General features: G+C 39.8%; 1 protein-coding gene across 2 annotated transcripts; it reads left to right on the top strand.

Moving 5' to 3' along the window:
• The first annotated feature begins 387 nt into the window (after positions 1 to 387).
• Positions 388 to 1,960, top strand: LOC134571627 (gamma-crystallin 1-like). 2 transcript variants are annotated; one of them, XM_063430097.1, is made up of 3 exons: positions 388 to 495; positions 1,097 to 1,339; positions 1,625 to 1,960. In XM_063430097.1, exons 1-3 carry the CDS (start codon positions 487 to 489, stop codon positions 1,895 to 1,897), a joined length of 525 nt encoding a protein of 174 aa, XP_063286167.1. In that variant the 5' UTR covers positions 388 to 486; the 3' UTR covers positions 1,898 to 1,960. The 2 variants fall into 2 exon arrangements, with proteins under 2 accessions (XP_063286167.1, XP_063286166.1); XM_063430096.1 differs by lacking the exon at positions 388 to 495 and having other exon boundaries at positions 1,082 to 1,339.
• The last annotated feature ends 9,803 nt before the right edge of the window (positions 1,961 to 11,763 follow it).

The following is an 11,763-nucleotide window of genomic DNA, read 5'->3' on the forward strand; positions in this document are numbered from 1 at the left end:
GAAAACCAACATGAATTTACTTTAGTAAAATATTGCATGTTACATGTATCCTCTAACCTCATAATAATAATAATAATAATAATAATATCTTAAAAAAAAGAATTTAAACACGTTGCAGAACAATTGCCTCTATGTAAAAGCTTTTTTCTTTTTTTTTTGTCAAATGTGCTTTAAAATGATTTTTCTCGGTCAGAGTGAAAATAATCTATTAAAAGAAAAGACCTGTCACATTTTTCTCTAGATCTCTCTTAGAACCAGGAACTGCTTGTGCCAGCAGGTAAACAAAAAAAAGCATATAGGATACAACACAATAGCTATACTAAAGCATATAGTATACAATAGCTATACATTCCAATTACTGGTGAAAAGAAACCAGCTCACCATTGCTTTCAATGTATTTAAGCATCAGCAAGATACATGGTATATAAAGGCTCTTCATTCTGTGTAAGAGCACAACTTGCATGAACAGATCAACCATCACTGAAAATGGGAAAGGTAAGATGATCTGAATATTGTAAATATTTGTAATACAAGAAATATTGGAAACAATAAACAGATTATTATTTTTTTTTAAATGAACCAAAACAGTTAATATTAAAAAAGCTTACTGTGAAAGCCAGCAAACTTTATCTGCAGAATAATATACTGTGGTGAGATAATTTAGGTCAAAAAGATAACAACACAATATTCCGTAAACCAGTTATGGACATTTGATGCCTCATCGAATAAGAATTAATCAGAACACAAAATTCACATGTTTACTTTTTTCAGACTCAAGATTAAGATTTTGTCAGTTTTTTAAAGTTTTCTCTAGTGAATGCCACTATTCACCGTAATAAATTGCTATAATTATGTGAAAGTGAATGCAAGCTCACCAATCAAAAACACAAAATGTACCAAAAACTTTTATTCCAATTCTGCCCTAAACGTATATGTTTAAATCTCCTATACTTTATTATTTACACAATAGTTGGTGTTTTTAGGAATCTATAGCATTAAGTAATCAAACCAGAAACATGTTTTAATGAAATTATTAACCACTAAAACCATAATAATCTAAAAATCTAAAATGTTCAAATGCATGGTTCTTTCACAGATTGTTTTCTACGAGGATCGTAACTTCCAGGGCCGCTCTCATGAGTGCAACTCTGAGTGTCCAGATATGTCCTCATATTTTCATCGCTGTAATTCTGTCCGAGTGGAAAGTGGAAACTGGATCCTGTATGAGCACCCCAACTATAGAGGACACCAGTATTACCTTAGTAGAGGAGAATATCCTAATTTCCAGCAGTGGATGGGTTTCAATGACTCCATCAGATCTTGTCGTGTTAGCCCACAGGTGAATATATTAACCAGAGCATATTATAAAAATATTATGATGCAGTCCAAAAAACATTATTTCCCAATTAACAATTAATTATTGTTTTACCTTTGCAAATATATCCTTTTTTTGACCATTATTAATTATGTTATGGAATATATCTTCAATTCACAATTCTATTGTCAGGTAACAGGTGGGTTAACATTGATACAAAAATATATACTATCGTATAGATTTTTGATGTTTATATGAAATTATATAATCATTGTACTCTTGTTTATAAATATTTTTTTCTTCGTAAAGCACCATGGATCATTCAGAGTGAAGGTCTATGAGAGGGAAGATTTTCGAGGTCAGATGATGGAGTTTACTGAAGATTGTCCTAATGTCAATGAGAGATTCCGTTACCATGACATCCACTCCTGCCAGGTGATTGATGGCTACTGGATGTTCTATGAGGAACCAAATTACAGGGGCCGCCAGTATTATCTTAGACCTGGAGAGTACAGAAAATATACTGACTGGGGTGCCATAAGCCCAAGAATTGGCTCATTCAGGAGACTTCACTTTTTGTAATAAGTTGTATTAATTACTAAATCCGCATGTCATTAAGAATATAATAAAAGCTTTAAATAATTATCTTTAAGGTCTATATTTATTTCATTTTCTATTTTTGCTGTGGTCATATACATTTTACCGTATATACTCGAGTATAAGCCGAGTTTTTCAGCCCATTTTTTGGGCTGAAAAACCCCAACTCGGCTTATACTCGAGTCAGAGTCTGTATTATGGCAATTTGCATTGCCATAATACAGACTGGGGGGAGAGGGGGGCTGGCAGAGCTGTACTTACCTTTCCTGCAGCTCCTGTCAGCTCTCTCCTCCTCCGCCGGTCCGTTCAGCACCTCGGTCAGCTCCCAGTGTAAATCTCGCGAGAGCCGCGGCTCTCGCGAGATTTACACTGGGAGCTGACAGAAGAGCAGAACGGACGGCGCAGAGGAGGAGAGAGCTGACAGGAGCTGCAGGAAAGGTAAGTACAGCTCTGCCAGCCCCCCTCTCCCCCCCACTGAACTGCCACTGGACCACCAGGGAAGGAGAGCCCCCCTCCCTGCCATATATCAAGCAGGGAGGGGGGACGAAAAAATAATAAAAAAAAAAAATAAGAAATAAAATAATAAAAAAAAGGGGTATAAGGACCACTATGGGAGGGGGGGGGGGGTATAAGGACCACTATGGGAGGGAGGGGGTGGGTTAAGGACCACTATGGGAGGGAGGGGGTGGGTTAAGGACCACTATGGGAGGGAGGGGGGTATAAGGACCGCTATGGGAGGGAGGGGGGGTATAAGGACCACTATGGGAGGGAGGGGGGGGGGTAAGGACCACTATGGGAGGGAGGGGGGGGGATAAGGACCACTATGGGAGGGAGGGGGGGGATAAGGACCACTATGGGAGGGAGGGGGGGTATAAGGACCACTATGGGAGGGAGGGGGTATAAGGACCACTATGGGAGGGAGGGGGGGTATAAGGACCACTATGGGAGGGAGGGGGGGTATAAGGACCACTATGGGAGGGAGGGGGGTATAAGGACCACTATGGGAGGGAGGGGGGTATAAGGACCACTATGGGAGGGATGGGGGGGGATAAGGAACACTATGGGAGGGAGAAGGGGGATAAGGACCACTATGAGAGGGAGGGGGTGGGATAAGGACCACTATGGGAGGGGAGGGGGAAGTAAGGACCACTAGGGGAGGGGAGGGTAAGGACCACTAGGGGAGGGGTGAGTCAGGACCACTGGGGGGGGGAGTGAAGGAACACGGGGGTGGGGAGGTAAGGACCACTGAGGGAGGAGGAGGGGAAGTCAGGACATATGGGGGGGAGGGGGCGGCAAAATTTTTTTTGCCTACGGCGGCAAATATCCTTGCACCGGCCCTGCACACACTGCATTCACACACTGCATTCATGCACACACACACTGCACTCATACACACACTGCACTCATACACACACTGCACTCATACACACGCTGCACTCACACACACACACATACGCACACACTGCATTCATTATACACACACTGTAAATAAATATTCAATTAATATATTTTTTTTAGGATCTAATTTTATTTAGAAATTTACCAGTAGCTGCTGCATTTCCCACCCTAGTCTTATACTCGAGTCAATAAGTTTTCCCAGTTTTTTGGGATAAAATTAGGGGCCTCGGCTTATATTCGGGTCGGCTTATACTCGAGTATATACGGTACTTTACCTGCAAAATGCAACAAGTTATTTTAAACCACAGTTCAGTAAATAAATTATTATTCTAACAATGGTTCTTATAAAAACAAATAATGAGTAAGTAATAAGGTGAATTATATTATCTTTCAGCTATAGTCCCTCAGAGAGTTGGAGTTGTGACAGACAAAATAATTATAGCTTATTTTACTAAATGGTTTGACAAAAAAAAAAGTAATGGTATTTCTTAAAAGAAGAATGAAAACATCCTTTCAACAACTCTGTCATGTATCAAATAATATCTATGGTGTTGTTTTAAGGTATGATTTTTTTTAATGCTTTCTGTACAGAATATAGTATATTCTTATATATATATATATATATATATATATTTGTGTATATGTCCTATATGTATAGGTCAAAGGTAATAGGGATTCTTTGTGAGTTAGAATGATGGAAGAAATATGATAAAAGACCTGGACATCCAACTACAACCTTTCACGCTTGACATGTGAACACTCTACAGAAACTGCTGAATTTGAATATGTATTCAACAACACAGAACATTCACTGACTCTCAGGCTTCAAATATCTGAAAGATCAATTCATGTACATGGTCATATTTAATGGAACACGTACAATGTGTAGATTGTTTTTGTGAACTACCATAATTTCTAATTTCCTTAATTAGGCTAAGTTAGACTGTTGATACTTCAAGCTGCACAGTAAGATTTGTCATAGAAGATTTATGTTTATGTAAAAGCACATGCTTTGAATGTAAGAAATAAACATAAAAAAATGGCAAAACAAGGCAACATTTAGCAGCCACTGACCTTTACAAGATAATACTATTTAAACAGTATTGTAACCTCTAAAATTACATGTAGGTGGGTGGAGGTAACTTCTAGCAGACCAGATATTGTTTGGGATCCATGATTTTCAGCATGTTGGTAGCAAAATAGCACATTTACCTGTATTTATTCGTTTTCAGAAGCTTAAATATTAACTTGACAGGATTGGGGAATGCTCTTAACAGTGATATCGGATCCTATCCCTAGTTCACAACATATAGATAATTAAAGGACCACTATAGTGCCAGGAAAACATACTCGTTTTCCTGGCACTATAGTGCCCTGAGGGTGCCCCCACCCTCAGGGTCCCCCTCCAGCCAGGCTCTGGAGAGAGGAAGGGGTTAAAATCTTACCTTTCTCCAGCACCGGGCGGGGAGTTTTTCTCCTCCTCTCCTCCTTCCTAGCGACGTCATCAGCTGAATGCGCATGCGCGGCAGGAGCCGCGCGCGCATTCAGCCAGTTCATAGCAAAGCATTTACAATGCTTTCCTACGGACGCTGGCGTCTTCTCACTGTGATTTTCACAGTGAGAGGCACGCAAGCGCCTCTAGCTGCTGTCAAAGAGCTATGCTGCTATGTTTATAAAAAAAGGGTTAACTCTAGCTGGACCAGGCACCCAGACCACTTTATTAAGCTGAAGTGGTCTGGGTGCCTATAGTGGTCCTTTAACCCCTTAAGGACACAGCTTCAGAAGCTTGTCTTTCACTTAATGAAACAAGCATTTTTTGCATTTTTTGCTGTTTGCGTTCAACTGCAATTTGCATTTTACTAATGTATTGCACCGACGCATATTATATACCATTTTTTTTTTTTTTTTTTTAATTCTTTATTTTTCTTGTGCATTAGAAAACATAACAGATGGTCCTGTAGTGCCACGACAGCTAGTACAGGCATTTCAATAGCAATCATTGTCATAGCAGAATAATACAGCACATTTTTTATAGTTATGAGATTTAACAGACTAGGACTACATGAATAGGACTATATTAGCGTAGTTAGTCTACGTATGCATGCTTGTATATTAGTAACGGGTTCAATAGTATTTATAAAAGTTAAACGTGCACAGTTTTAAAAACAAAAATAGAACAGGCAAATCAGTATTTCACTTGTAGTTTAGAAATAGTGTGTTCAAGTTGTATAGGTTGTATAGTTAGGGTAAGAGGGTAAACATGAGGTACCTATGTCTAGGTGCAAGTTAAATTCTGACTAATGCCGCTAGATTATATCGTTAAAGGGGCCTTTTTTTTTTTTTCCCCCAAAGGGTTGTAGAGGAACTGCTTGGGGGTCATGCTCCCCTATAAGTAGGCATAAAGGTATTTCCGGCTGTAAGGCGATGTCACCGCTAGGTGCAAAGTGAAACATATATTTATACGGTGTTATAAAAGAAAGGGTATGTATTTAAGCTGGTGCATACATGGAAAGCCTGTCAGCGTGAGGGGAAGGCTATGTGTGTCTCACCCATCTGTGGTTATCAGCATCCGGCTGATCTTTGCAGGTCGTTGTGGGTCCCTTGAAGCCGTGGGTTAGCGGCGGGAATATGAGTAGTGAACTAAATATTTAAATAAAAACATCTAAGCACTTCATGAAAACATGTAGACATTAAACAACATATATGTTGAACTTTTGTCGGGCAGTCGGTATGCGGCTACCCTCCAATTGTCCTGACCGCGTTTTGGGAGCAAGTGGTGTGCGGTCTGTCCTCCGCTGCGGGCAGTCTGAAATGTCATCTCCGCCCCGTGCCTTCAGGTTGTGACCGAGGCATATGTAGTCCCCTGGATCCCCCGGGGTATAAAGGTGGTGACGGTCGCTGGGTCCCAGTTGTGTGGAGTGTTCTCCAGGTGGTGCTTGGCCTTGGAGAGTGCGTCGGGAGGGAGTCCCAGCTTCCCCAGGATCGCGGCTGCCTCTTCTAGCGTGTGGATCGTGTACGAAGCCCTCTCATGGGTGATCATCAGCTTTTGGGCCGGTCTCCACCGGTATGTGATGTTGTGTGTCTGAAGCTGCAGTGTGAGAGGCTGTAGTGATTTTCGCCACTTCAGTGTGTCCCCTGACAAGTCTGCAAAGAAGGTGAGGGAGGAGTTCTCAAACTCGAAGGGTGAGTGTCCCCGTAAGGCGTTCAACACTGTAGTTTTGTCTTGTCTTGTCTGGAAGCATATAATTAAGTCCCTAGGCGCCTCGGCAGGGGCTCTGATGGGTTTGGTGACCCTGAAAGAGTTATCGATTATCATTGATTTTGCTTGTTTCGGGGGCAAGATTGTGCCCAGTAGGCGCCTCACAAAGTGCGGTAATTCCGCGTCAGGCACTGTCTCTGCTACCCCTCTAACCTTTAGGTTTGTGGCCCGTCTGGCGTCCTCCATAGATGTGACCTTTTGTTCCAGGTCGGCATGGTGTTTCTGCAACAATTGCAATTCCGTTTGCAAGTGAGTTACTTGTTGCCTTGTGTTGTGGGAGTCTGTTTCTAGGGCTCCCATGCGGCCTGTCAGGCCCTGGAGGTCGGTGCGGAGTGCAGTAACGTCCGCGTGTATATCCCGTCGGAGGCCCGCCAGCAGCTCTTGCATGTCGGCTTTAGTTACCGGCGATGAGGTCTGCTCGGTCTGGGATAATGTCGGGGTCACTCTTGGTCTGTGTGGTTCCTGCAAGAGGAGGTCACCATCCCCCAGGGTGTGATCATCCGAGAAATCGGAGCTGGTATCGGGGTAGGACGCCATCTTGTCTAGCGAGGCGCCATGCGCTTGCCGCCACATGTCTCCGATGGTCAGTCCCAGGGTAGGTTTGTCGGCCCTTTGTTTCTTGGTCCCATTTCGGACCGGGGTGGTCGGGGGTCCCGCAGGGTTGATTTTAGCAGGTTTTGGGTGGGTTTTGCGCGTTTTTTGGGTTCGATTACCCGGAACTCAAGGGAGATGCGACCGCTCAGGTTAGGTGCTAGGCTCCGCCCCCATATACCATTTTTTAAAGGACAGAAAGGGCTTTAATTTGATGTAACATATATTTACATAAATGCTTATTTATTATTAAAAAAAATACAGAAAAATGCAAAAATGCAATAATAATGTGTGCACAATTAGTGCAGGTTAAGGAAAGTAATTAAAAATAAATTCATTTAGTTGTTCTGATTTACAGAATATATAATGTGTCTGGGATTTTAAGTTTTTTTTGGTAGTTACAGGTCACAAAGCACAAGGAGTAAAAGAAACTTTTAATGTGGAGCGATTTTAGAATTTGGTATGTTTGTCTTGTAAGCTTAATAGCCATAAAAGAAAACAAAATTGCCACACAAAAGTATATATTTATATAAAGTAGACACCACAGGCTATTTACCTAAGGTTGTTTTGACACTTTCTACGTAGCCATTTTACCGCCAACCTCTGCTAAATATTGGAGTAAAATTGTGTTTTTGGGGGGTTTTCGCACACAAACTTATAACAAAGAACTTCTCATGTGTATTTTGTAAAGTTGGTGTGTGCTATTCCTGTACAAAGTTTTATTATGTGTTCAGTTACTTCTGCTGAGTAAAACGGTACCCCCATTGTATGTCTTTGGCACTATTTTGTGAAGCTACAGTGCCATATAGGAGACCTGTCCTTTTCAGTATTCACAGTAGAATTTTGAGAGACGGATTTAATGAGCCTATGCTTCCATTTGGGGTATTATAACAGTTTGACTGTTCAAAAAATCCACACAAAGGCCTACCATTTGTAAAAGTAGACACTCCAGGGTATATCATAAGGGGAATATTGTGCCTTAGCATGCCCCCATTTTTTCACCAATATATGCCAAAGTATGTGGTAAAAAATAATTTGGGGCATTTTTTTACATACGGATTGCATTTTTGCTGGGCATTTTGTATATTTCATATGTGCCACTAAGTTCAAAACCTCCAAATTATGCTCAGCTAAGTCTTCTGAGTAAAAAGACATCCCCAATGAATGTCTTTGGCACCATTTTGTGAAGCTACAGTGCCATATTGGAGACCAAGCCATATCAGTTTTTACAGACCTTTGAATTTTGACGCTGGGCCTATGTGCATTTCCAAGCATCTTCGCAGGTTTTAAATTCAAAATACCCCACAAAGGCCTACCATTTCTTAAAGTAGACACCCCAGGGTATTTCAGAAGGCATATTTTGAACCTTAGCGTGGGATAATTTTTCCGCTAGCTTGTACAAGGTGTAGTGGTAATAAGCGTTTTTTCTGCCTTTTTGACACACAAAGTGAGTTTGCACAGTATATTTTGCAAACCTTATGTGTGCTACGACTGTATAATACTTCATATGTTGCTCAGCTAAGTCAGCTGAGTACAAAAATACCCCCGTATGTACCTTTGCCAGGTATATGTGGACATCGGAGGGGCACATTTGAGACATTGTCATTCCAGTTTTTTTAAAACTTTAAATTGTTACGCTGTGCCCATGTCCCATTTTAGAGTATTTTACCAGGCTATATAATTCAAACTACCCCACAAAGGCATACCATTTCTTAAAGAAGACATCCCAGGGTATTTCAAAAGGCATATTTTGAACCTTAGCGTGGGATCATTTTTCCGCTAGCTTGTACCAGGTGTAGTGGTAATGAGCGTTATTAAATGTATTTTTTTACTTTTTAAAACTATTTTTTAAACTTTTGTTTTGCTTATTATTTTTTTTAAAGTTTCCTAAACTTTCGTAAAACATTTTTTTACAGATTTAACATTTTTCTAAGCTTTTTTTTTACCGTTAACCCCTAACTAGCAGTAAGCAGCACTAACAGTAAATTCCCCATTTTCCCATAACTCCCACCCACCCCAGCTAGCAAAATATTTAATTATACAATATTTAAATTAGTTAATTAAATAAATTTAACCCCTGAGGGTTAAAAAATAAATAAAAGTTAATCGTAAGGGGTTAAAAAAAATTAGATCACAGTATAATACTGTGATCTGTATTTTGATCACTGTAGGCAATGATCGACTGGCAGGGAAGGGGTTAATTTTTATTTGGACTGGGTAAAGGGTTTATTTTTTAAAATTCTTGTACTTAAACGTTATTAAAACTTTTTTTAACTTAATTTTTTAACTTTTTAAAGCTTATTTTAAAACTTTTTTTAACGTTAACCCCTAGTTAGCCTAACACTAAATCCCCCAATTCCCCACTAACTTCCACCCTCCCCAGCTAGCTAAATTCATAATTTTAAAATATTTAAATTAATTAATAAAATAAACTTAACCCCTGAGGGTTTAAAAAAAAAGAATTAACCCTCAGGGGTTAAAAAAAAATCAGATCATATTAAAATGTAATCCCTGCCAATTGATCACTGTAGTCAGTGATCAATTGGCAGGGAAGGGGTTACTTTTTATTAAAAATGGGTACAGGGGGGTGGGATTTTAATTTTACTTTATTTTTTTTTACACTAGGGGGCAGGATCAGCACTGATCCGTCTCCCTGCACTTCACACTGAACCCGGAAGTGCAGGGAGGCGGAAGGAAAGTATACATAGCAAATGTGCTCGCTCTGACATGCTGTCAGAGCGGGCACATGTGCTGGGGCAGCACTATCGGGTGCTCCCGGTCTGCCTCTAATACAGAGGCAGACCGGAGCACCATTAATCCCACGATCGCCGCGATTGCGGCGATCTGGGGTTAATTTTACTGCGTGACGGACGAGGTCCGTCACCCGTCGTTAAGGGTATCCCCAGGATGACGGACCGCGTCCGTCACCCGTCCTGAAGGGGTTAATGGATTTTTTCACATACTAGAATAAGTTTCCTAAGCCACTGAAATTCTTACATAGAGACTTTGTTTTATGTATTCATACAATTCCTGACTGTCTGAGAACATTCACAATATTCTTTTTAAGCACATTTTCTAACATTTAATTTGACACAAACCACTCTGGCCTGGAGACAATTATTGAAGCATGACCATAAGTCTGAGACCTAAGGCATCACATTCTAAACTTCCCATGATCACACATGAGGATTCCATGAAATATATTAAGTACTTGTCAGAAGTGAATACTTTCCTAAGAAGACTAGGTATAGTTCCAATGTACACTAATAATCCTGGAGTTGTTACAACAAGATCTACCCATTTGTGGGACATGGAGAAGATAACTCAATTGACTTTGTTTGTGCTCTTACTTTGCAATGTCCCTGCAGTTTCATAGGAGCTCTACCTTATGAGGTCCATTTGATGGACTTTTGAGGTCCATTTGAGTGATATTAGCTAATATCTGAATATCAAATGACTATTTTAATTGCTCATATGTTACCACAGAGGAGTAACTAGAGGTAATTTTTGTCTATGATGGTTTATTCTTATTTTTATTATATTTATTTTTTACAGTACTACTATTGTTTCTTTGTACTGAGTAGCAGTTTATCCTCAGCCTATAGTGCAGCTTATTCTCATGTCATACTCTCCCTCAGACTTTCTATATCAAGTATAAACAGTTGTAACTGGTTGTCATGTTCTCCCTTTTAAGCTAGCAAATCACAACATAAAACTTGGTAGATATAAAGAAACAGGAACGGAGAAATCAGTGCAGAAAGAACTCTTTCGTTTATTTACTGCCAAATTAAGTTAAACGTTACTAAAACAATGTTTGGATATTCAACAAACATAAACAATATCAAAGAGTTGAAATTAATATGTAATGCTATGAGGTTTACATTTAAATGATGGAGGTTTTAAAACACGGATCATACTTATTCAAAATGCCAAGATCAATAAACAGTTCTAAGAGAAGGTACCATGGCCAAATTGGTATGGCGCTATCATAATCCAATTCAGAATCTGAGTTTGTAATAAATATGGAGAATGTGGGGTAAAAATGGGCAATCTGATGTTCATTGATTCAGTCCGAGTAATTTCCATTCCCATTGTAGCAATTTGATGTGTAGGATAATCTGAGAATCAAATTTGGAAACTTGGCCCTAAAGCAGTGTACCAAAGGGAATCAACAATGTGTGGGTAGGTGGGAGAGGCTAGTTACGTCCAAGCCCAGAGAGGGCTAGAGGAAACAACCAGAGACTAGTTAATAAGGACTCAAAAATCAAGATCTGATTAGAGAAAAAAAGACTGCTTTTTCAGGGAAAAGAAGAAGGTTAGGTATTGAAATGTCAATTAATTATTCTTAAAGGAGAACAACATCAGAAATATAAACAGACACGGGAGACATATAACATGACAAAAGAAGGCAAATAACATGACACTGATGGGTGATCTTTTAATTACTATAATGGGCTTATGGCTCTTTGTGGTTTTTATTTCTAGCTGTAGTCTTTGTAATTTTCTACCTTCTCAATAAATCGTTATTAACTTACATGGTAGTAAAGGAAAAAATTAAAATTAATTTAAGAAATGCAGATGAAACATGCATTTAACATTGAAA

Source organism: Pelobates fuscus, chromosome 8 (genome assembly GCF_036172605.1).
Source record: "Pelobates fuscus isolate aPelFus1 chromosome 8, aPelFus1.pri, whole genome shotgun sequence".
In the NCBI taxonomy this organism is placed as follows: domain Eukaryota; kingdom Metazoa; phylum Chordata; class Amphibia; order Anura; family Pelobatidae; genus Pelobates; species Pelobates fuscus.

What these genes read in the sequence shown, in the direction of transcription:
- LOC134571627 (XM_063430096.1), top strand. Translation starts at nt 1,082, where the DNA reads ATGGTTCTTTCACAGATTGTTTTCTACGAGGATCGTAACTTCCAGGGC. An exon ending in CTTGTCGTGTTAGCCCACAG is followed by an intron (nt 1,340 to 1,624) that starts GTGAATATATTA and finishes TTCTTCGTAAAG; the next exon opens with CACCATGGATCATTCAGAGT.